This window comes from Pristis pectinata, chromosome 37, assembly GCF_009764475.1.
Source record: "Pristis pectinata isolate sPriPec2 chromosome 37, sPriPec2.1.pri, whole genome shotgun sequence".
Taxonomy (NCBI): Eukaryota; Metazoa; Chordata; class Chondrichthyes; order Rhinopristiformes; family Pristidae; genus Pristis; species Pristis pectinata.
In genome coordinates, this window is record NC_067440.1 from 13,616,070 (window position 1) to 13,642,200 (window position 26,131).

At 52.1% G+C, this 26,131-nt stretch overlaps 1 protein-coding gene across 4 annotated transcripts in view; it reads left to right on the top strand.

Annotated features, from left to right (window-relative positions):
- The window catches only part of LOC127586609 (disks large homolog 4), a 188,586-nt gene that overhangs the window by 131,023 nt on the left and 31,432 nt on the right, over window positions 1-26,131 (top strand). The window contains exon 1 of one of the 4 annotated variants that reach the window (XM_052044713.1): window positions 9,549-9,841. The exons of 2 other annotated variants lie outside the window; for them this stretch is intronic. Coding sequence is in view for 1 of the 2 variants with exons in the window: in XM_052044715.1 (XP_051900675.1) it covers window positions 9,747-9,836 (90 nt within the window). In the remaining variant the exon portion in view is untranslated. Of the gene's footprint in view, window positions 1-9,548; window positions 9,842-26,131 lie in introns of those variants that run through there. One more of the 4 variants, XM_052044715.1, reaches the window with a different exon arrangement.

The window sequence follows — 26,131 nt, forward strand, 5'->3', positions numbered from 1 at the left end:
ATGTTGCCTTTTTGAGGCAGTGCCTCCTGTAGATACCACCGATGGTGGGGAGGGATGTGCCCGGGATGTATTGGGCTGAGTCCACTCCTCTCTGCAGCTTCTTCACATTCCTGCACCGTACCAGACCATGATGCAACCAGTCAGGGTACTTTCGGTTGTGAGGAAGGTCTGGGACGGAAACAGCCCATCTGACTGAATTCCGTGTGAATGCAGCAGGGAACTGTGCAGAGTTCTCTGGAAACTTGGACACAGAGAGCAGTCAGGACACTGACAGAAACAGGGCAGAAAGCAAGGGCAAGTATCAGTCAGGTCTGGGGGCTCCTGTGCAGTCACAAGCAGGAGGAAGGGAAGACTTGGGTTAGGGAGATGTCACAAGGTTTTCCGATAGCCCTGCACTCCCCATCATACTTGCCTCGGCTGGAAGCTTCTAGGGATAGAATCATAGTATGGAGGCCATTCAGCCCATCAGTGCTAATTCAGTCCTACTTCATGTCCCAGCTTCCTGGACCAGGGAACAACTAGAGCGCAGCTAGGCACTGTTGCCTGCAGTCAATCGAGAGTCAGCACATCCTCCAGTTGCAAACATTCTCAGATGGAATACTTTTCCCAGAAATAAAAGTCTTTCCTTTGCGTGGAATGATATTTCTCTCCCAGGTCTGGGAGTGCCCTGGGAGATGAACCTTTAATGCGTATAGACTTCAGGGTCATCTGGCCCACTGTTCCTGCAGAGGGGGAGACCAGAAACCATGGGGTAGAGGAGAAATTACTTCTGGGAAGTTGGTGGAGAAGAGGCTGCATATCTCTGTGCCAACACAGGGTAAGCCAAGCCACTTGTCAAGGCTTTGGAATACTGTGATTGTCTCAGAGAGAACACAGGAATGAGGAAACAAGGAAGAAATTACTGGGGCCCTGGCAGAGATTTTTGTAAATTGGGGGAGGTAATGGAAGACTGGAGGGTGGCTAATGTTGTGCCTTCATTAAAAGGGGCTGCAGGGACAGGCCAGGAAACTACAGGCCGGTGAGCTGAACGTCAGTGGTGGGAAAGTTATTGGAGGGAATTCTGAGAGACAGGATCTACCAGCATTTGGAAAGGCAATTTTTTGTTTTTTGTTTGTCATCTATATTAATGATATGGATGGGAATGTAGTTGGCCTGGTTAGTAAGTTTGCTGATGACACCAAAACTGGTGGTGTGGTGGACAGTGAAAAAGGTCACCTAAGGTTCCAACAGGATCTGGATCAACTGGGAAAGTGGGCCAAGGAACGGCAGATGGAGTTTAACCCAGACAAGTGAGAAGTGATGCATTTTGGGAAGTTAAACCAGGGCAGGACATACGTGGTGAATGACAGGGTCCTGGGGAGTGTTATAGAACAGAGAGACTGAGGGGTACTTGTTCACAGTTTCCTGAAAGTGGTGACACAGGTAGAAATGTGGTGAAGAAGGCATTGGCTCACTTGCCTACGGCGAACAGGGCATTGAGGACAAGAGATAGAACGTCATGTTACAGCTGTACAAGACGTTGGTGAGACATCTGGTCGCCACACTATAGGAAGGATGTGATTAAGCTGGAGAGGATGCAGAAAATATTCACAAAGATGTGGCTGAGACAAGATGGCTTGAGTTAAGTTGAGTTGAGTTAAGGAGAGACTGGACAGGCTGGGACTGGTTTCCCTGGAATGAAGGAGGCTGAGGGGTCACCTTAGAAAGGTTATAAAATCATGAAAGACATAAATAAGGTCACAATCTTCTTAGAGGGCACAGGTTTAAGCTGAGAGGGGAAAGATTTAAGGGGGATGTGAGAAACAAGTTTTTCACTCAGAGGGTGGTGGGTATATGCAATGAGCTGCTAGAGGAAGTGGTAGGGGTGGGTACAATTACAACATTTACAAGATATCTGGGCAGGTACATGGACAGGAAAGGTTTGGGGGATATGGGCCAAAGCAGGCAAATTGGACTAGCTCGGGAAGACACCTTGGTCAGCATGGGCGAGTTGGGCCGAAGGGCCTGTTCTCTTGCTGTATAGCTCTATGAGGAAAACACAGTTTCCCAGGTGCCCTTCATCACCTTGGGACATGCCAAGGTCTCACAGCCAATGAAGGAACTTGTGAAGCATGCTTGAAAAAGTGGCAGAAAATCTGCACACAGCAAGATCCCACAAACAGACCAGGTCGTCCGCTTTAGTACTGTTGGTTGAGGAATGAAATATTGGAAAGGAAAATGAGGAGACCTTCATCCTGTTATAATTTCTGCCGGGAGATAGGTTCAATTCTGAGAGAACAACTCAGCAGTTCCCCCTCTTCAGTGTTGGCCTAGGGACAGCGCTCCCTCAGTACCGTCCCTCCCACAGTGTGACCCTCCCTCAGTACCGTCCCTCCCACAGTGTGACCCTCCCTCAGTACTGCCCCTTCCATAGTGCAGTGCTCCCTCAGTACCGCCCCTCCCACAGTGTGACACTGCCTCAGTACCGCCCCTCCCTCAGTACCGCCCCTCCCTCAGTACCACCCTCCCTCAGCACTGCCCCTCCCTCAGCACTGCCCATCCCTCAGTACTGCACTACTTTACCACTGCACTACAAGAGCATTGTGCATTTCTATCTCTGTACCGTGGGGCTCGACCCCTTGACCTGCTGACTCAGAGATACGTGTCCCACCCACCGAGTGCTGACATTTGTAGTTCTTTATTGGGTCTCTGAAGGTTCCAAACTGCTTGATGCTGATCAGGACCTCAATGTCACCAGAATTACCCCAAAGAGAATGACTGACTCTCAGCATTAGTGGACCACTGAAGGGCAGTGCAGGAGGTGAGACCACCGGGGTGTTCCCTTGGAGCCCACATTCACTGCCCATTATTCCTCCATGGGCTGAATCTGTACCTCTGTTCCAGGAGGTGATGGCTCATGCCTGGCACAGAGTTCGATTCATAGAGCACTACAGCACAGAAACAGGCCCTTCAGCCCATCCAGTCCATGCCGACCTGATCTTCTGCCTAGTCCCATCTACCTGCACCTGAACCATATCCCGCCAAACCCCTCTCATCCATGTATCTGTCCAAACCTCCCTCAAATGTTACAATTGAACCCGCATCAACCACTTCTGCTGGCAGTTCGTTCCACACTCGCACCACCCTCTGAGTGAAGAAGTTCCCCCTCAGATTCCCCTTAAATATTTCACCTTTCACCCTAAACCTATGACCTCTAGTTCTCGTCTCACCCAACTTGAGGGGGAGAAAACCTGCATGCATTCACCCTATCGACACCCCTCATAATTTTGTACACCTCTATAAGATCTCCCTTCATTCTCCTGCGCTCCAGGGAATAAAGTCCTAACCTATTCAACCTTTCCCTATAACTCAGGTCCTCAAGCCCCGGCAACATCCGTGTAAATTTTCTCTGCACTTTCAAGCTCATTGATATCTTTCCTGTCGGTAGGTGACCAGAACTGCACACAATACTCCAAATTCGGCCTCACCAATGTCTTGCACAGGTTCGACATAACATCCCAACTCCTGTACTCGATGCCCTGATTTATAAAGGCCAAAGTGCCAAAAGCTCTCTTTACGACCCTATCTACCTGAACACAGTATTCTGTGTTCCACTTTCACAGAACACAGGAACCCAGGTCCCCCTATTTTACTGCACACCTCAGAGCCCTACCATTCACTGTGTAAGTCTTACCCTGGTTTGTCCTCCCAAAGTGCAACACCTCACACTTGTCTGCATTAAATTCCATCTGTCATTTTTCTGCCCATATTCCTAGCTGGTCAACATCACGCTGCAAGCTTTGATGGCCTTCCTCGCTGTCCACTACGCCCCTCATAATGCTGGTCAATTCACCCAGAGCATTGTTGCGCTGTGGGAGGGGCAGTACTCCCCTACCCCCCTTCTCCCCACCCCCTACTCCCCAACCTCCCTTCTCTCCCACCCCCTTACCCCCAACCCCTTCTCCCCTTCCACTCCCCCTTTCCATCTCCCTCACCCCCCACCCTCCTCCCTCAACCCTCTACCCCTCCCCTTCCCCCCCACTTCCCCCACACCCCTTGCCCCAAGCCCCCTTGCCCCGCCATCATTCCCCCCACCTCTTCCCCCTGCCCTCCTTCCCCCTTTCCCCCACCCCCTCCACCCACCCCTTCCCATGCACCCTTCCCCCTCAACCACCCCTCCCCTCCACTCTCCACCCCTCCCCTGCCCACTCCCCTCCCCTGCCCCCTCCCATTTCCCCTCCTTCTGCCCTCCCCCTCCCCTCCCCTCCCCCTCCCTCTCCCCTCCCTGCCTCCTTCCCCCTGCCCCCCAGATTGGACGTCATCTCAAGTCTCCCCAGAACACTGCTTCTCCAGCTTGTAGTATCAGTGAGGGTGGGGAGAGGAGGAGATGTGCGGGCAGGGAGAGAGGGCAGGGGTGGTGTGGAATGGGGGAAGGGGCAGGGAGGAGAGCAGAGGGGATCATCACTGGGTACGGTTCTGGGATTACAAAGAATGGCGGGGCTCTGTGCGGTGTGGTATGGTTCAGGGTGTGTACTGTTTATTTAAGCACGTCCACATTGCTTGAGTGTTTCAGTTTTCCTGGACTGTGCATCGTAAATCTGGCAACCTGTGTTGCATTGGCCGTGGCTCAGGGGTGGCCTCCTTTCTCACTTGTCCCCAAGGTCGTGGGTTCAGTCCCCACAGCAGAGACCAACTGTGGTTCAGGCTGTCAGTGGTAATTGGTTTATTATTGTCACATGTACCGAGGTGCAGTGAAAAACTTTTGTTTTGCATGCCATCCATACAGATCATTTCATCACATTGAGGTAGTACAAGGGAAAGCAATACCAGAATGCAGAATATAGTGTTACGGTTATAGAGAAAATGCAGTGCAGGCAGACAATAAGGTCATGACGATGTAGATTGTGAAGTCATCTTATTGTACAAGAGGTTTGTTCATTAGTCTTATAACAGCGGGATAGAAGCTGTCCCTGAGCCTGGTGGTACGTGCTTTCAGGCATTTGTATCTTCTGCCCGATGGGAGAGGGGAGAAGAGAGAATGTCCGGTGGGGTATTTGATTATGTCGGCTGCTTTACCGAGGCAGCGAGAAGTGTAGACAGAGTCCATGGAGGGGAGGCTGGTTTCTGTGATGTGCTGAGCTGTGTCCACAACTCTCTGCAGTTTCTTGCAGTCCCGGGCAGAGCAGTTGCCGTACCAAGCCGTGATGCATCTGGATAGGATGCTTTCAGTGGTGCATCGATAAAAATTGCTGAGGGTCAACGGGGACATGCCAAATTTCCTCAGCCTTCTGAGGAAGCAGAGGTGCTGGTGAGCTTTCTTGGAGTGCTGAGGGAAGGCTGCATTGTTGGAAGGGCAATACCCAGAACACAGGAGACAGGTGCCGGAATCTGGAGCCACACACAAGCTGCTGGAGGAACTCATTGGGTCAGGCAGCATCTGTGGAGGAAAATGGAGAGTCAAACTTTCAGGTTGAGACCCTTCAACTGGATTGGGGGTCTCAACCTGAAACTCCAACTCTCCATTTCCCTCCACAGATGCTGCTTGATCCACTGAGTTCCACCAGCATTTTGTTTGTACCCTAGGAATTGGTCCCCTGTGAGAGGGCAGTGCTGAGGGAGTGCAGCAGTGTCAGAAGAGAGCACCACAGGGAGAGGCAATACTTAGGGGTGTCTTGTTCCTCGTAGCAACCCAAGGTTCCATCTGCCTCCTCCCATAACAGATCCCACAAACATAATTTTGAAGAGCTGATGACTTCTTGCCAGTGCTCTGTCCTGAAGCAACATCGCCAAGCCAGTGTCTATCTGCTCATTACCATCTGGTAGTTTTGGGAGCTTGCTGTGTGCAAATTGACTTTCAGATTATGCAAGTGTCTGCACTACAGAAAATTATTACTTTTCTGCAAGGTGCCCTGGGAAGTGTTGAAAATGCATGACTTTTTTTAAACGTGTGAATGTTGACAGCACTTTATTCAGTGAGACCTCACAGGTACAATCAGCACCTCTGCTGCTCCAGGAGGGCACAGGGGCACTTGGGTTGTGTTCCTTGTCTTCAGTAAGTTTCTTCAGAGCTGCACGGTAACATTTAAGTTTAATGCTTTTCTAAATTTTGTGTGAATTTGCGTGCCCATTGCATTCGGGAAAGTTGGAGGCACATGGTAAAGTGGTCCACAGAAAGATCAGAGGGGAGGGGAGCTGTTTTCACCCCAGAAGGCGATGGAGGTTGGGGCTTGCTGATTAAAGGGATGAGAGGGGCAGAACCCCTCGTCACACGTTCTCCAACAGCAGTGACCTGGAAGGTCAAAGACCCAGTGCCTGAAGATGGGGTTCGGCTGTTTTTGAACCAGTGGGCCAAATGGTCTTCTGTGTTGTAAACTTTCTACGGTCTGTTCTCAGGGAGGCGTTGGGTATCTCCTTGGTCAGGCCCACACTGCTCACGGGGCAGGTACCAACAACTCAGAACTGGTGCCCTGTGGGGCACTGACCTCCGCCAACTGCCTCCTTGACTCGAACCAACCCTGCTCCCCAAAGTACAGCACAGAAACAGGCCCTTCGGCCCACAGCATCCATGCTGACCTCTTGCTCATCTACACCAATCCCATTTGCCTGCATTAGGTCCCTTTCCTTCTATATGCTGCCTATTTAAGTGCCTGTATGTTTCTGTGTAGTGATGGTACCAGACTCCACCACCTCCAGATATCACCCACTCGCGGTATTAAAACTTTCCCCTCAGGTCCTCTTTCAAACTCCTCACCTTCAAACTGTGCCCTCTTGTTTTTGATTCCCCCACCACGGGAAAATGATTCTGACGACCTTCCCTATGTGAGCCTCTTATCATTTTATCAACCTCTCTCGGGTCATCCCTCAGCCTCCCTCGCTCCAGGGAAACAAGCCCAGCCTATCAAACCTCTCCCGATAACGGTCGTCCTCCACTCCAGGTGACGTCCTGGTGAACCTCCTCTGCTCTCTCTCCAGCACGACCACAGCCTTGCTGTAGTGTGGTGACCAGAACTGCGCGCTGCTCCAAGTGTGGCCTAACCGGTGGCTTGTAAAGTTGCAATATAACCCCCAACTTTTATAGTCTGTGCCCCAATTTATGAAGTCAAGTATTCCACATCCCTTCTCCACCACCCTACCTACCTGTGTTGCCTCTGTCAGGAATTATGGACTAATCCCAGGGTTACTCTGTTCGTCAACATTCCTTGGTCCCTACTATTTACTGTCAATGTTCTGCCCCTATGTGACTCCCCAAAATCACCTCATCCTGCCGGGATTAAATTCCACCTGCCAACGCTCTGCCCAACTTTCCGTCTGATGTATATCCCGCTGTAGCCTTAGACAACCTTCCTCGCTGTCCACAACACCACCAGCCTTGTGTCGTCCTCCACGTTACTAATCATTCCTCCCACGTTCATACGTCAGGGAGAGCAGCAGGCCCAGCACCACTCCCTGCGGTACACCACTGGCCACACACTCCCAATCAGTAAACACCCCTCCACCCCCACCCTCTGCCTCCCATCACCAGCCGGTTTCGGATCCAGTTGTCCGGCTCACCTTGGATCCCACGAGCCCCAACTTTCTGGACCAGCCTCCCATGCAGGAGCTTGTCAAATGCCCGACTGAAGGCCACACGGACAGCGTCTACCACCCCACTGCTTAATTCTGCTGATTATCACATTGTTCCCACAGGTCACTGTGTCACTCTGCTGATTATTTGATTGATCCTGCTGGTTACTGTTTCAGGCTGCTGGTTATTGAGTTGATCCTTCTGGTTACTGTTACACCCTGCTGGTTTAACTGTTGATCCTTCTGGTTACTCCACTCTGCTAGTTATTTTGTTGATCCTGCTGGTCACTGTTCATCCTGCTGGTTACTATGTTGATCCTGCTGGTTACTGTTCATTCTGCTGGTTACTGTGTTGATCCTGCTGGTTACTGTTTGCTCAATGACATTGCCACAGGAATTCACTGCTTTGAGCCAGTTGCTGACGCTTGTTGCTCCCCTGGGCTCTGACCAATGCTGGTGTCCCTGGCCTCTGGCTCCTGCCTATGTCCTTGGTCCCTGTGTGTGTGTGTGTGTGTGTGTGTGTGTGTGTGTGGTGAGACTGTGTTTACATGGTCTCTGAACAAGTCACTGTCAGAGCGGTGGCTTAGGTACAAGTGGGGGCAAAAGAAGCCAGAGCAGCAACATCACCTGATACCAGCCTCCCTGAGCCAGTGAGGTGCAGAGACTCACCACAGGTTCCAAATGAGCCTAAAATGAGCTGAGATTGTGGATAACAGGCCAGGGGTGAATGGTCCCAGTCACCACGGGTGGTGGTGTGGGGGGTGGGGATCTGGAGGAGGGTGGAAGAGGGGGAGGGGGATACAGAGAGTGCCGAAGATGGTAAGAGTGGAGGAGAGGGTGGATGTGAGTGTTTGGGGGAGGGGGAGGGGAGTGAGGGGGGAGGGGGAGAGTGAGGAGGGGAGAAGGCGGGGGGAGTGAGGGGGCAGGGGAGAGGGGGGAAGGGGAGAGTTGGGGGAGGGGAGAGTGAGGGGGAGGGGGAAGGGGGAGGGAGGGGGGAAGGGGAGAGTGAAGGAGTGGGTTGTATGTCTGAGGGAGAGAGGGGAAGGGTGTGAACACCCAGTTCTGAGACACTTCACTCCAGGAGACACACATGGCTCAGAGATCCCAGGGCAGAACCCACGTGGGAGGGAGGGGCCACAACATAGCACGGGGTGTTGGCAGGTGTTAGAGTTTCCAGAAACAGGACCTTCGGCCCAACTGGTCCATGCTGACCAAGTGCCCATCCGAATCAGTCCCATTTGCCCGTGTGTGGCCCATATCCCTCTGAACCTTTCCTATCCATGGACCTGTCCAAGTATCTTTTAAATGTTGTTGTTGTACCTGCCTCAACCACTTCCTCTGGCAGCTCATTCCATATACGGACCACCCTCTGGGTAAAAAAGTTACCTCCCCCCCCCGGGTCCCTCTTTAAGTCTTGTCTCCCCTGACAAACCTATGGCCTGTAGTTCTTGATTCCCTTTCTCTGAGAAAAAGACATTTTTTATGCCCCTTGTGACTTTACAAACCTCTGCCAGGTCTCCCGTCTCCTACGCTCCAAGGAATAAAGTCCCAGCCTGCCCGACCTCTCCTGATAACTCAGGCCCTCGAGTCCTGGCAACATCCTCATGAAGGGGTTAATGCTGGTTGGCAGCGGAGGGGTTAGTGGGGAGTTGGCAGGGGAGGAGTTAAGGGGTGTAGGCAGGGAAGGGGTTAGTGGGGTTGGCGACAAGGGAGGGGTTGGCAGGGGAGGGGTTAAGGGGGCTGGCAGGGGAGGGATTAGTGTGGGGGGTTAGAGGTGGAGGGGTTAGTGGGGTTGGCAGGGGAGGGGTTAGTGTGGGGGGATTTAGAGGGGTTAGTGGGGTTGGCAGGGAAGGGGTTAAGGGGGTTGACAAGGGAGGGGTTAGTGCGGGCTGGCAGGGGAGGGGTTAAGGGGGGCTGGCAGCCTCCTGGCACAGAGGGAGGGGCAGGGCTCCTGTAAAGTGCGAGTGTGCGAGGCAGGTCGTTGGTGGGGGGCGGACGGGCGAGGACTCGTTCACCAGCCGCTGGCCAGGCGCTGTCGCCGGCGGAGCCACCGAGCGAGCGGCCGCAGCCCGGGACCCTGCCCGCTCCCGGAGCCGCTGCAGCCGGCCGACGTCCCCGACTCAGCCCCGCCGCCTGCGATGGGCAGCCGGGCTGAACTTTGAAAGCGGCACCGAGCGAGGGGGTCGGTCCCCGGGCCGACAGCGATGTTTGTGTCCGTCTGGTACGCGAAGAAGATGGGGCGCCGGTTCATCAGTAATGTCAGGAAGGCGAAGAAGCAGCGATACTCGGCGCCGGTAAGGTGCTCGGAACCCCCTCCCCGTTAGCCCCTCAGTCATCGTCACCCCTACCGTCACCCCAATCCCACGGTTGACCCCATCCCCAGTTACCCCTCCATCCCGTTACCCCTCCATCCCCAGTTACCCACATCCCGTTACCCCCATCCCCAGTCGACCCCTCTATACCCACTGTCTTCCATTTAACCATTCCAATTCTCCCACTTCCCAGCTACCCTGATATCTTTGTTACCCTCCTGCCATCCCCCACTTACCCTCCCGCCATCCCCCTCTTACCCTCCCGCCATCCCCCACTTACCCCTCTCAATAACCCCCTCCCATTTCCTCCACATCCCCAGTCTATCCCACTTGCCAAATTTGTCCCCACCCAACACCCCTGGTGTTTCAATTTACCCCACAGAACTTTGCCCCTTCCCGAAACACCCCTTTTGCATTATCTTTTACAGTCCTATGACTGACTTCCCCTCTGCTTTTGATTTCCTCAGGTTGTCTCTCCTTTCCCCCCTTCGCTCCGTTGCCCCACACTGCGCTCTCCATCTCCCACACTGCGCTCTCCATCTCCCACACTGCGCTCTCCATCTCTCATTTCATGTTCTGGAATTTTCATATATTCTCCCAACCCCTCCCTGTCCCACACACACCCCTCCCCGCCAATCCTGCAATGCTATGTCCCCTCTTCACTGCTCCCACATCCTCTGCCTCACCCATTGATCCCACAGAGCTCTGCCCCCTCCCCACTGCTCTTCAACTCTCTGCTCCCTCACCATCTCTTCCCGCCACCTCTCCGCCCCCACCACCTCTCCCGCGCCATCTCGCCCCCAACGCCCTCCCGCGCCATCTCGCCCCCAACGCCCTCCCGCGTCATCTCCCCCCAACGCCCTCCCGCGCCATCTCCCCCCCAACGCCCTCCCGCGCCATCTCCCCCCAACGCCCTCCCGCGCCATCTCTCCCCCAACGCCCTCCCGCGCCATCTCCCCCCAACGCCCTCCGCGCCATCTCTCCCCCAACTCCCTCCCGCGCCATCTCTCCCGCGCCATCTCCCCCCCAACGCCCTCCCGCGCCATCTCCCCCCAACGCCCTCCCGCGCCATCTCCCCCCAACGCCCTCCCGCGCCATCTCCCCCCCAACGCCCTCCCGCGCCATCTCCCCCCCAACGCCCTCCCGCGCCATCTCTCCCCCAACGCCCTCCCGCGCCATCTCCCCCCCAACGCCCTCCCGCGCCATCTCCCCCCCAACGCCCTCCCGCACCATCTCTCCCACGCCGTCTCCCCCCCCAACGCTCTCCACCCACCCTTGCCATCTCTCCCCCCACCCTGTCTCTTTGCCCCATGTGAGGGAGGGGGCAGCCAATGATTTGAAATTCGTTCAGCCATGGAACAGTGTGATGGGTTTTATAGGTGAGTGGGTGTGTGCACGTCTGGGTGTGTGCACGTCTGGGTGTGTGCACACATGTGTAAGTGGAATACCTCCATCCAATCCCAGTTCCTCCACTGTGTTGGTTGGGGTTTTTATGCTTCATTTTGGGGCAGAACTGTATCAAAGTGTTGGTTAGTTCAGTGAACTGTGTCCTGGTGCAGGTTTGTGTAGTGTTTTCTGCAGGTCTGCATGCTGCCGGTTTGTGTAATGCACGTGAATGGTGAAGCCTGGTGCCTGTGGAACTGCGACCTTCCACAACCCCTCGCGCACTGTTTCTCATTACAATATCCAACTGTTTCCTACATGTGTTCTGTACCTTGGCCACCCAGACACAAAGTGGTAAATCAATCCTCGCTGTGTAAACAGGGACTGTCCTAACCTAAACCCAAGCCCCACAGCCTCTCCACAAACCCGACAGTCTGTGGCTGGGTTGCATTTTCTCTGTTGTCCAGAGTACCTGAGCACCGTCCAGAGCCCCTGGTTGCCCAGCACACTGCCCTTCCAACCCTGCTACAGAACCAGAGATGAGCTGCTGACTTTATCTGCAGGGTCTGCTTCTGCCACTTACATGGTCACAATCAAAGCCGAACCCAGTGTGTTCCCATCCGTCACTCCCCCTGATCTTCACACTGAGATGCTGGTCATTAATTCCCACTGCTAAAGACACCAGGTCAGAAGCTACTTCCACTGTCTCTTTCCATTCCCCCCTTGGAAAGGTCTTGGAAGAGAATTTGTCTCCCTAATGCACAGTGCACTTTCCATTTCACCCTGTTCAACTTCATCTGCCATTGACTAGCCCGGGTCTTTTATTACATTTGTTTTCAGGGTGTTGTTCTTGCCGGCAACATCAGAATCAGTTTATTATCACTGTCTTAGATGATGTGAAATTTGTTGTTCTACGGCAGCGGTACAGTGCAAAGGCATAAAGTTACTTTAAATTACAAAATAACTAAATAGTGCAAAAAAAGCAGCATTTATTGCCCATCCTAATTTCTCTTGAGAATTTGGCAGTGAGGTGCCTCTTTGAACAGCTGCTGCCTTTGTGTGGCAGTTGCTCCCGTGGTACTGCTGGGGAGGAGGTTCTGGGGTTTTGATGAAGGAGCTGTGGTATATATCGGGCATACTGGGGGGGAAATCTGCAAGTGGTGGTGTTCCCCAGGGAATTGGAGGTGCTGTTGAAGTGGTCTGGGTAACGGTGCATTTCATGGATGGTACCATGTGCCAGTGGTGGTGGCTGGGCTGCTAATCAATTGGTCTGCTTTCTCCGGGGTGGGGTCGGGCTTCCTGTGTATTGTTGAAACCGCACTTGTCCAGACAAGAAGAGAGAGTTCCATCGAATTCCCAACCTGTGTCTTGTGATGAGAAGGCTCTAGAATGTCAGGAGCTGGGTCACTTGCCTCAGGATACCCAGTCTCTGTGGCACTGTATGTGTGTGACTGGGCCAGCTGAGTTTGTGGTCAGTGGTCACTTCAGGATGTTGATGGCGGGGGATCCTGTCAGACTCTTTGTATTAAATCTCCTTCCCTCTGCTCCATCAGTTCAGCTGATCTGCACCAGGACTGTAAACCCAGCTCTGGGTCCAGACTGTTCCCTGTGCAGACACCTCCATCCACTTCCCATTCCCACTCTCCCTATGGCTGTCCTCTCCCATTCCTTAAGTCACATCTGTTTTCTGACGATCTAGCCCTGCTTTTGAGCAGTATCACTTGTGACAGTATGAAATGCCTGTGGAAAATCGAGGTACGTTTTCCTGTTTCATCCATCAGCAACGTAGGTGGATGTAGGGGGTGCATCTAACAGCATGTAGGGGGTTTAGGGTAAGATCGCTTTTGCTGTTGGCACACCATGTGTCTTCTGTGAGATACCAGAGACTGCAGATCCTGGAATCTGGAGCAACACACAATCTGCAGGAGGGGCTCTGCTGGTCGAGCAGCATCTGGGGGGGAAGGCATTGTTGACGTTTCGGGTTGAGACCTGATGCAGGGTTTCGACCCAAAATGTTGATATTTCCTTCCCCCCTACAGATGCTGCTCGACCCGCAGAGTCCATCCAGCAGGTTGTGTGTGTCCTCAGCGAGGTTTCACTGTGACAGACACGTCATTATTTCCATCACTGATGCCTTCAGGTTGGCGAGAGGGGACTCGAGGAACCCTGTGAGGCCCTAAACTGCATCCCTTCACCATTCCATTCCCTCAGGATGTGGTATGGTTCAGGGCGTGTACTGCTTATATACACACGTCCACATTGCTTGAGTGTTTCAGTTTTCCTGGACTGTGCATCGTAAATCTGGCAACTTGTGTTGCATTGGCCGTGGCTCAGAGGTGGCCTCCTCTCTCACTTGTCCTCAAGGTCGTGGGTTCAGTCCCCACAGCAAAGACCAACCTGTGGTTCAGGCTGTCAGTGCCAGTCCAGTACTGAGGGAGGGTCATACTGTGGGAGGGGTGGTACTGTGGGAGCATCACACTGTGGGAAGGTCACACTGTGGAAGGGGTGGTACTGAGGGAGGGTCACGCTGTGGGAGGGGCGGTACTGACACGAGCGCCCTGGCCGAGTTCCACGCTCGGTGGGCCCCTCAGGATCGCGTGTGTCGTGGACAACACCAATACGATTTTGATATGAAGTATTGAGTGTTGCGGTAGCGCGCGTAATGACGTATGTGTGTTTTCGCGGGTATTAGTTTATGGTAATCTCTGAAGTTCTGTAGTTGACTAGCTGATCCTTTCTGTATTGGATATATGTATTTGATATTTGTGGTCTTCTGTAGTGCTTTTAGCTAATAAACGTTTTATACAAAAAAATAAGGGGCGGTACTGAGGCCAGGGGAGTATGTGGGAAGGGTAGTGATGGGGTTCAGTAGGTGAGTACCATCCCATTAAGGGTGTTGGCAGTGCTGGAATGGGGCAGGATGAGGAGAGGGGGGTGAGTGTGGGAGAAGGGGCTGTGCTGGGAGACGGACAATGCTGGGTGTTGGGAGAGAGCACTGGCTAGAGACTGTGTGAGGGGGGGTCATGTCAGGGGAGGGGAGAGTGCCAGACTGACAGTGACGAGGTGGGTGAGCCCATGAGGAGGCAGGTGCCGCACTCTCAGGAGGGTCTGCAGTGTCTCGCACAGGGCTTGGGCTGGGATAGTTTGCCCAGGTCGCTGTTCCTGGTGAGAGCAGTATGTTCAGTCATTTACTGGACAGCACGTGCCAGGTGGAGTTCAGTGAGAGACACGTATCGTTTCCCCATTCTGTTCACCACCTCGGGGTCTCACAGCTGCTGAAGGAGTTGTGGGCTCTGTCTAATGTAGGGAAATGTTAACAATCTTGTGCAGAGCAAGCTGCCACAGATTGAGGTAATGGAGTGAGCTCTGTGGCGTGGGATCCCGGTACCACCCCACAGCCGAGATTAAATTGTACAGAAACCCTGCTGAGAAAATGCAACTAAACAATGCGACAGAAGTGATTCTGTGCTTCGTGTGATGAACTATGTCAGTAAATTGTTGATTTGTTTTAATGTGTGGTCTACCATAATTGTATATATTAATCTTTAACTCTCTGTCAGGAATTCTGTGGGTGAGGGTGAATGGGAAAGGGTTTGGATCCATTGGGATGGAGTACACTGGGAGAATGAGTGCGAGGAGGAGAGGAGATCAAGGTTGGGAGGACGGGGGAGGGAAGGGGAGGGTGTGTTGGAGTGGGGGAGGGACAGTGGGGAATGTTGAGGGGAAGTCAGGGGGTTACTGAAGGGTGAATGTCAGGTTAACAGAGGGCAGGTACTGCTTGAAGTGTCTGATGCTGTGAACTGAGCTGGATCTGTCCGGTTGCCATGCCGTGTTGGTTAACCCTGCTTTCCAGCATCCAACCAATTGACCCACCTTTTGTGGTCTCTCTCTACCCCTGCCCAAGGGTTGGTGAGGAGCTGTGGACTCCCCCATACCCTCTCCCCACCATTGGTTGGTTTGAATCCCAGTGTGTGAAAGGCTCACAGTACAATGACAGAAGTGTTGCCACCAGCACAGGGGGCAGTCTACTCACAGTGACCTCCCCAGGCAGGTAAAGGTACGATATTTTCACCCCTGCTGGTAACACCTGCTGGTCAGTGTGTGTGACCATCACACCGGTGATAGTTGTCTTCTCTGTTAATCTGACATTTATCCTTCAATAACTGTCCCCAACCTCAGGCTAAAGCAGCTGCTACCCCACTGTTGAATGGACTCTTGTACAATTAAGATGAGCATTTGACCTCTCAGTCTACCTGATCGTGGCCCTTGCACCTTATTGTCTGCCCACACTGCACTTTCTCTGTAACTGTAACATTATATTCTGTATTCTGTTTAGTTTTCCTTATGTACTCCCTCGATGTACTCATGTAAGGAATGATCAGTCTGGATAGCGTGAAAAACAAAGGCTTTTCACTGTATCTCGGTACATGTGACAATGCTAAACCAGTTACCAACCTTCTTCCCCTCCCCCCACTTCCCCCACTCCCTACTCCACTCCCTACTCCCACTCCCCTACTCCCACTCCCCTACTCCCACTCCCCCACACCCCCTCCCCACACCCCTTCTCCTCCCCCTTCCCACACCCCCTCCCCCTCCCCTCCCCCCACTCTCACACCCCCTTCCCCCACTCCCACATGCCCCCTTCCCCTCCCCCCCCACACACACACACGCCCTCCCCTTCCCCTCCCCCCACTCTCCCACACCCCCTCGCCTTTCTCCTTGCTTTTGGCCAATGCATCACAACGAAGGGCTAAGAATCACCCAGTACCTGAGGGTTTGTATTGGGTGAAGCTAAGTTTACTACAGGTGAGAGAAGTTTTGCAAACCCTTTGAGAACAGTTTAATTTCTCTAAGGTCAATGAGAAGGATCCCAGCCTTTTCCCGTGGCTCTGAAGGCACAGACCTATTTCTGGTTAACCCCCGAATGCTTTCAGTTGAAATGTTGTGTCCCTCAGTGTGGAGGACGTGCCCTCTGTGGATATGTGGCCTTTAAGTTAGGCTTTGTACTCTGGCCTTGCAAACCAACTTAGTTCTGGGGACTTCACGCTGACCTGTGAGCTTTGAGTTTGGCCTTGTTCTTGTTTGACCTGAGGGTTTGAGCACCGTTCACTGGGCCGTGGACCATGTGTTACAGATCTGAGACCTTGAGCCCGGGCTTTCTGCTTTAGGTCCAACCATACAGACCGTATGTTATGGGTCAAAGATATTACACCTGGGCCAGCACTGTCACCCCACATCCTACACTGTGGGCCTTGCTCTCGGGTTGTGCGTCACGGCACACTTCACCCAGGCAGGTAAACTGTCCTTCTGGGACACTCCCTGCCCGCGGTTCTCCGCATCCTGCTGTCGGTGTCTGCCAGCAGTTTGCGCAGCTTGGCAGGTGAATGGCTCATTGGGAGTCTGAGAGCACTATCTCTGTCACCATGGAAACAGACAACCTTGAAGAATAATTTAATGATCCTTCTCCTTTGCCTCTCCACCTACGCCTGATTTAAACGGTTCTCCTGCAAAGATTTTTTTTGCCTGGTGTTTCAGGACCATCAACAGTTTACTCTTCTGACAGAGTAGGATTATTCCCAGTTTAATGTAATGGTTTGGGATCTCTCGCTCAGTGTTTGAGGGTGGCTGGCTGCATCTCTCTTCAGTGCTAAACTAAAGGTGGTGGGGGGGCCTCCAGCTCATGCCACTGATCAGTTAACGTGCTTCCTTTATGATGCCCTTTATGCTCATACACTTTGAGCTGCCGGATTGAGTTTTGGAGATCATCACCGTCAACTGGCTGTAGCCCACTGCCTGGACACCATGGCCAGGTCCAGGAGCAGAGCGACGAGGAGGTCTCCCGACTGTCCAGGTGCCCAAAGACCAGAAGAGTGAGGCCGAAGTGTGACCAGAGCCTGAGGAGCAGCCCCCTCGAATGCTCGAAGAGGGGCTGCAGCCTCACACGTTCCACGTACATGTCCAGGACTGCAGAGTGCCCTCTGCCACAGGTCTCCGATGTGAGGGGGAGGACTTCCATGTAGAGAGAACTCCACTGGGGAGCCTTCACTTAACCAAATGGCAGAACAGACCTGCCATGGTGTGTCTGGATGGCAGGTGAGGGCCAGGATGTGGAGTGTGCAGGAGCAGATGGTACAGGAGAGTCCTCTGTGCTGTGTGGAATATCATTGTGGGAAACTGGCATCACGGCACGCCTATGGCACTGTTCACTACTGGCACCACGGCACGCCTATGGCACTGTTCACTACTGGCACTATGGCACACCTATGGCAGTGTTCACTACTGGCACTATGGCACACCTATGGCACTGTTCACTACTGGCACTATGGCACGCCTATGGCACTGTTCACTACTGGCACTATGGCACACCTATGGCAGTGTTCACTACTGGCACTATGGCACACCTATGGCAGTGTTCACTACTGGCACCACGGCACGCCTATGGCACTGTTCACTACTGGCACTATGGCACGCCTATGGCAGTGTTCACTACTGGCACCACGGCACGCCTATGGCACTGTTCACTACTGGCACTATGGCACACCTATGGCAGTGTTCACTACTGGCACCACGGCACGCCTATGGCAGTTCACTACTGGCATCATGGCACGCCTATGGCACTGTTCACTACTGGCACCACGGCACGCCTATGGCACTGTTCACTACTGGCACCATGCCCACTTAAATCATAGACCCCTTTGGCACCGTGCCACTGGCAACATAGCATCCCTTGGCAAGGTGTCCACTGGCACTGTAACAGCACTGGCACTGTGCACACTGGTGCTCCACTAGGAGTGCCGGCTGCTCCACAGTGGGAACCGAGCCCCTGGCACCTGGCTGAGGTGAGTGTTTAACCTCAACCTTGGGCAGTTGGTGGGCGTCCAACCTCAACCCGAGATAACAGCCCTGATCCCATCCATCCCTGCCTTTGCCCATTCCCCCAGAACATGGCAGGGCTGGATGGTTTTAGGAAGCATGGATACTGGAAACTGAGAAGATGAGGAGTGGAGCACAGCGGTTGTTGGGGCCCATGAGAATGGGAGCTCCAGGGAACTGATGACAGGCACAGTGGTTGTGACTTGGTGCCTAAGGGGTGAGTTGAGAGCTCGGGTTGGACTGATGAGGCTGGTGCTGCATTGAGTGTGGAAAGTTGATCTAATCGAGGCCATTCAACCCCTTTTAACTGTGCTATCAGCTGATTGGGCTCTCTGCCCTGTGAAGGGAAGAGACACTTCCCACTGATGAGGAGGACACCAAATCCTGAAACTTGCGACTGGCTGTTGCTCACACAGTGGAAATTGGCAGGTTTTCTTCCTTCCCCCCCACCCCACCCCCCCAACCCAAAAATAAAAGGGAGACCAGTTGGGACTTACTGAGTGAGGTTGGTTGTGTGAGGTGATGGAGGATGAGGGACCCCAGGCAGGGAGATGAAGTGAAGATTCACCACGATGTAACTGACTGATGGGACTGCTGGAGGCTGAGTGACCTCCCCCCACTGCTATGTTCTAGGATCATTCTGGTGGAACAATTAGTCCCACCCCCAAGTGCTGCTGGCTCGATGTTAATTCACTAACTGTGAAGAAACATTTCATTAAGATGTGCCATTTTGCAGTAATGTGCTTTGCCCATTCTTCAATAATTCAGCATTTGCTGCATCACAGCTGGTGAGACACACGGGTCTGGCAAATTCGAGGCCTCTGGTGAGCAGCTACCTGGGAATAATTCCGGCCCACAGCCACCTCAACGGGCTCCTCTTCCAAATGTAGCTTACAGCAATTGTTGAATATGGCATAATTGTAAACCCCCTCCCCCAGACCAGACTCCAGCTGTAACTCACTCTTGGCTAGCTGTTATCTTGTATATAAAACCTCCTGAACCCCTGGATTGGATTCCAGCTGGTAACTTATTCCCAGACACTTGTCAGTTTATAGATAAACCTCCTGAACCCCTTGATTAGGTTCCAGTCACTAACTCATTCCTAGGTATATGTTATTCTATATATAACCCCAACACCTCAATTTGATTCCAGCCTGTGACCCACTCCCACTCTCTGTTATTTTATTTTATATAAACCCCCAAATCCTTTGATTCGATCCTAGCTTATAACTCTCTCCTGCATAGCTGTTATTCCAAATATAAACTCCTGAACCCCTCAACTGGATCTTTTCAGTCCTTGGTGTCTATTACTTGATACATAAACTCATCAAATCCCTTGATCCCAGCTTGCAATTATATCAATTCTATGAAAGAGCAAGCTTGTGCTTGGCGGGGCTGGTGGAGGAATTGACAGGACTTTAACTGTGAGGGATCCAGAGTCGGAGAATGGGAGCAGGACAGTGAAGGGCAAGGCTTTGTGTGGCATCTGATGGATGGCTTGAGTCTGGCCTGTTGGACAGTGGAGGGTTGAGGGGGAATGAAGCAGAGCCTGGAACAGACCAGGAAGAAATTAGACTTACCTCAGAAAGAGGAGAGGAATAGAAGATGGGGATTTTCTGAAGTCAGAGTTTTCAGCTAGACAAGGGAAACTCTGAAGGTACGAGTGCCAGGTTAAGCTGTGAGTCTACATTAAAGGGTATGACAGTGGATGGGCAATGGCTAATGAAGAAATAATACATGATGAGCAACAAATATTCATCCCTTTGAGGTACAACAGGAAAGGTGGTCCAACCGTGGCTTAAGAGGAAGTAAAAGTGGGTATTAACTCTGAGGAAGAGTTCCCTGAGGATTGGAAGTTGAGCACAGAGGAAATACAATATGGGAGTAATCTGGTGATAAACATAAATCACACTGTAGGAGTGAAAGGGAAGGGACTAATGAGGGCCAATGGGCAGAGCCAGGAGAACATGGTGGGGACTAAGGAAATGGCAGAGGAATCGAACGATGACTTTGTGCCTGTCTTCACAGAAACCTCCTGGAAGTACAGGGGCACCAAGGGTCTAGTACAAGTGAGGAAATCAAAGGAATTAACCAAAGGAATTAGTCTTTGCTGAAACTAATGAGCCTGAAAGCTGATTAATCTCAAGGCCCTGATGATCTGTATCCCAGAGCTTTGATAGAGGAGGCGTTAGGGAATGTGGATGCTCCAGCTATCATCTTCCATAATGCCGGAACAGATCCCGCAAGTTGTAGAGAATCAAATGTGAGGCCACAACCAAAGAAAGGAGGGAGTGTGAAAATGGGGAACCACCAACCTGTTAGTCTAATATCAGTTCATGGGGAAATGCTGGTATTTGAAGGGACAGAACACAGTTAATGGCAGAACCCTCGACAGTGCCGATGTACAGATCTTGGGGTCCAAGTCCATCGCTCCCTGAAAGTGATAGGGTGGTAAAGAAGGCGTATGGTATGCTTGCCTTTGTTAGTCGAGGCATTGAGTTCAAGAATCAGGAAGTTACGTTGCAGCTTTATAAAACTCTGGTTAAGCTGCATTTGGAGTATTGCATTCAGTTCTGGTTGCTCCATTGTAGGAAGGATGTGGAGGCTTTGGAGAGGGTGCAGAATAGGTTTACCGGGATACTGCCTGGATTAGAGGGAATGTGCTATAAGGAGAGGTTGGTCAAACTTGTGTTGTTTTCTCTGGAACAGTGGAGGCTGAGGGGGGACCTGATGGAAGTTTATAAGACTATGAGAACAGATCATAACAGATCATGTTATGATCTGTTGAGAGAGAGAGTAGGCAGCCAGTATCTTTTTCCCAGGATCAAAATGTCTAATACTAGAGGACGTGCATTTAAGGTGAGAGGGGGAAGGAGATGTGTGGGACACAGAGCGGTGGGTGCCTGGAATGCTCTGCCAGGGGTGGTGGTGGAGGCAGGTACGATAGAGGCAGTTAAGAGATCTTAGATGGGCACATGGATGTGCAGAGAATGGAGGGATATGGACATCATGTAGGCAGAAGGGATTAGTTTAGTTAAATGTTTAATTAGTTTGGCACAACCTCGTGGGCTGAAGGGCCTGTTCCTGCACTGTACTGTTCCATGTATTAAAGGGTGTGATCTCAGAATGCATGATTGGATACAGTTAAGATGAATGCGTTAAGTGAAAAATGCTGATGTTCAGTGGGACCTGGGTCTCCTTACACACAAATCACTGAAGGTCAACGTGCAGCTGCAGCAGGTAGTTCGGTAGGCAAATAGTGTGTTGCTAAAGAATTTGATCTAAGACTAAAGGTCTGTTACTATAATTATACTTGGCCCCAGTGAGACCCCCCTCTGGAGTGCTGCGTGCAGTTTTGGTCTCCTTGCCTTAAAAACGATGTACTTGCCGTGAGAGGGAGTGCAGTGGAGATTCACCCAACTGGTTCCTGGGATGACAAGGCTGTCATTTGGGGACAAGTCTGCGGCTTCATTCTCTGGGGTGTAGAAAAGTGAGAGGTGCAAAATTCTGACTGGGTTCAACAGGCCAGATACATGGAGGGTTTTTTCCCTGACTGAGGGGTCACCATTTCGAAACAGGAGGTAGGTCACTTAGAACTGAAGTGAGGAAAGAAGTTCTTCTCTTGGATGCCTTTGGAGTTCTCTACCCCAGAGGGCTGTGGAGACACAGTCATTGATTACAATTAATACTGAAATCAATAGATATCTGTATAAAAGGAATCAAGGGATACGGGGACAGTACAGTCATGTGGCACTGGGGTTAATGATCTGGATGAATGCAGAATAGACTTGAGGGGCCAAATGGCCTCCTCCTTTCTCCCACATTCTGATGAAGGAGGTGGAGTGAGGTGGAGCAGCTCATTGTGCTGTGAAAATCAGTGGCCAAATAACAAAATGGATGCCTTTCCCAAAGGGTTAAGGTGGATCTGTGGCCCACTCTTGTGGTGGTTCAATGATGTTACTTAGTTGAAATGATAGTTGTCACCACGGCCCATCATCTGTCATCCGGTTACCCGTCCTGTCAAGCAATCCCGCTCCACAGTGGTACCTTCAGCTGTTTCTATGGAGTTACCATGGTGACTGTTGCCTACGTGACTGTATTTTGCAGACAACAGCATTCTGGCTTGTGATTAGGAGGTGACAGCATTGAGGGAGTCGATTCATTTTTATTTACTGCTATGCTAATGTTTTGACAGTGGTTGTAATATTTGGAGCCATCTCGGGGATTTCTTCCCAATGATGCGGGGACGGAGGTTATCCACACCAAACGGAGAATCCCATGTCACTCTCCCCAGTGGGAATCGCGGCTTTGAAGGGAGCAGACACTTTCTAATAGTGGCACGGTGGCGCGGCAGGTAGTGCTGCTGCCTCTGGTCACCCTGGGTTCGATCCTAACCGCTGGCGCTGTCTGTACGGAGTTTACACGTTCTCCCAGTGACCCCGTGGGTTCCCCCCAGGTGCTCCAGTTTCCTCCCCCCCCCCCGTCGCTTGATGAATTGGCCACTGTAAGTTACCCCTTGTGTGGGTGGGAGGCGGGTGGGGGAGGCAGGGAGATGAGTGAGGAAATGGAACTGATTGGTCTGCTCTGAGAGCCAGTTAGACTTGATGGGCTGAATAGCCTCCTCCTGTATCACAAGGATCTTTATAAAGAACTAGATATGAGAAGTAGCCTGCACTTATTGCCTGTCACCCTTCACCATCCTGAATGGTTCAGTTGCCCCAGTGCTACTTTGCCTCCTTTTTACCTTGTTACTGTTGGTTGGTTGGTCGGTCACCCAGAGATCCATGAGGTCACTGACCCTTCTCACCTGCCACTCCGCAGTGCTTGCTGCACTGCCACCTCGCCGGCCAGCTGATCCGTTCACCACTTGCACCTTGAAGTTGGGAATCCAGCCCTTAACCCCAAGGTCCTGGGACCAGTAACGGGTGGTACTGTAACCTCGGGTATAAAATCACGAAGGACACAGACAGGGTGAACACACAGTCCTTTTGCCAGGGCTGAGGAATCAAGAACTGGAGGGCATAAGTTTAAGGTGAGAGAGGAGAGATTTAATAGGAACTTGGGGGACAACTTTTTTACACTGAGGGTGGTAGGGAAAGATTTAGAAGAGACTTGAGGGCTTTTCCATGCAGAGGGTGGTGGTCCATATTTGGAGCGAGCTGCCAGAGGAAGTGGTCGAGGCAGGGACAATAACATTTAAAAGACATTTGGACAGGTACACGGATAGGAAAGGTTTGGAGGGATATGGGCCAAATGTGGGCAAATGGGAGTAACTTGGATGGGCACCTTGGTTGGCAGAGACATGCTGGGCCGAAGGGCCTGTTTGCGTGCCGTGTGACTCTAACAGGTGTCTGGTTGCAGGATCCCATTCCCACTGATGTGCACTGGCGTCCATTAGCAGTGAGGGTGTGAGGAGAGCAGTGGTTTCTGTCACGGAGCGGACCTCTGGAGAAATAAATAGACCAGGAGGTGTGGGCAGATCTAACTGTGGGCCCAGAATCCGTGTTCAGCTCATGCCGAGCAGCATCGGCACGTGGCTGACACGGGGAGGGTTGGACCATGGAGGACGGAGAGGTGCAGAGGGTTCAGGAGGGAGTTCCCTGAGCTCCAAGGTTCTGGAGTGGTGGGGCTTGTTAGTGACTGGGAAACCAATCAATTAACCAGCCAGACACTGGCTGATCTACCTCTGAACCCCTTCTCCCCACCTTGTCCACTGTGTCTGTGCTGAGATGTCCCACTGACCTCGCCCTCCCCCCTGCTTCCCGAGTGAGAGAGAGCTTCCCAACACCACCCTGGCCGTCTGCCTCTGACTTAAGGTCCTTGCCCCCAGTCCTGGCCTCCCCTCACCAGAACAAGCAGTTCCCCTCCCCACTCTCTCCGCGTTCTGATCAGCTCTGTTTACTTTCTTTCCCAGTTTACAATTCCCAAGCCCTGTTACATGAACTTTATTCGACCTCCTTTCCCAACCTTCTCTCAGTGTAGAATCTATTTCCATTTCTCCATCTGTTATATCTCCAGTTCACCCAGTTTCTTCTTCCAGTTCCCTTGTTTCCTACTCTTCATCCTATTGCTGACTCTTCCCCGCACTCACTTGTTCATCTCTCTGAAAACTTGAAGGCATCCAAATTTCTGCTGCCCCGTGTCCTAACTCCCATCTTCCGTTCAGTCACCACCCCCCCCGTGCTGGCTGACCTACACCAGGTACCGGTCCGCCAACACCTCCCTGCTTATTTTTAATTCCCTCTGTGCTACCGCCCTCTGGTTACCTCTGTAACCTCATTCAGCCCCTACTACCTTCCTGAGCTCTCTGCGCTATGTCACGGGGAGGCTTGGTGGTGCTGCGCTTAGTGCTGTTGTCTCACGTCTCCAGTGGTCCAGGTTCAGTCCTGACTTTGGGCACTGTCTGTGTGAAATTTGCATGTTCTCCTTGTGACCACGTGGGTTTCCCCCGGGTGCTCCGGTTTCTTCCCACATCCCAGAGATGTGCTGGTAGGATAATTGGCCACTGTAAATTACCTCCTAGGTGTAGGTTAACGGCAAAATCATTCATTTGGGAGTCAATGGACGTGAGTGGGAATAAGTTGCAAGAGTACAGGGAAACAGGGAATGGGACAGGAGGGATTGCTCCTTGGGAGCTGGGATGGACCCAATGGGCCAAATGTATGAGAATGACCTCTGGTTTCTATTGTCCTTCCGTTAGTGGCCTTGCCTTCAGTGGTCAGGGCCCTGAGCTCCGGAATTCCTTCCCCAAACCTTTTCCCTCTCTCAGATGCCTCACAAAATCTCCCTCTGTGACCGAGCTTTTGGATACCAGTTCTGATGTATCCCTGCCACGACTCAGTGCTGGGTTTTGCTCAAGGTAATTTGCAATGTTGAGGGTGCTCTGTAAACTGGAGTTGTTTTTGGTGTTGGTTGAACTTTCAGCTGACTAACTCTACCCGGGGAGTGTGGGAGAGCAGAGTTCTTTCTGTGGATGTGGTGCCCACGTTCCTCTGTCAATGAACCAAATTCCAGGCAGTCCCTCTCTGGAAAACTGTCGGAGCTGGGGCAGTTGGAAGTGATGATGGAATTATGTTGGGCGAGAGGATTGAGGAAGGCAGGGAGAAAGGAGTTAAACTAAAAATTAGGTTCTATCTCTTTGAATGATGTCCATGGCTTGGAGGGGGGCTGAATGCCCTCCTCCTGTGGTGACATTCCAGCTCCACGTAAGGCTGCCCAGAATCCCAGCTGTGGCCCTGAGCTCATGCCTCTGTTGTTGGACCGTACTCTGCCCTAACATCGCAGAGTTAAGTCCAGGTTATGCACATTGCAGCTTTGGCGTTACATCCTGTCCCAAGGCTCCTGCCTGTGTGTACCTGTGAAGAACAAACTGTTATGAGCCATTGCCAAAACCAAGCCAACTTTACACTGAGGACTGGGTTCCAAATCTGCTTGAGGTCAGGGTAGCTTTCAGATTGGTCCCTGTGAAGATTTCTGGTAATATTAAAACTTCCAGTTAATAAGTGCTCTGCCCAGCGCTGAAGTATGCTGTGATGTGCTGTCTAGTTAGATTGTGTGTGTGTGTGTGTGTGTGTGTGGAGGGTGGGGGGAGAGGTTCAGGCACATTGGATAACACACCCCTGAGTTAGAAGCTCAGCAGTTCACTTTATTTTGGGAGGGGTGGTTCTGAGGGAGGGCCACACTGTGGGAGTGCTGCACGGAGGGTCACACTGTAGGAGGACAGTACTGAGGGAGTACTGCACCTCACTGTTTCAGATGAGGTGCTGAGCCCTCTCTATTGGGATGTAAAATATCCCTACTCTGACGACGGGTAGGTGAGTTCCGGCCAGCAGTTCTCCCTCAGTAATCATCACTGAAGTGTGTTATTTGGCATAATATTCATGCTTTCCCCTTGGGGCCCAGGTTTTGTAGCTGTTCCAGAATGATGCGGTGACAACATTTCATTTCTCCTGCCTGTCAGAGCTCCAAAGCACAAAGCATTCTGTCAGAAAAAAATTCTTCCCAAGGGACTCGAAGCCTGT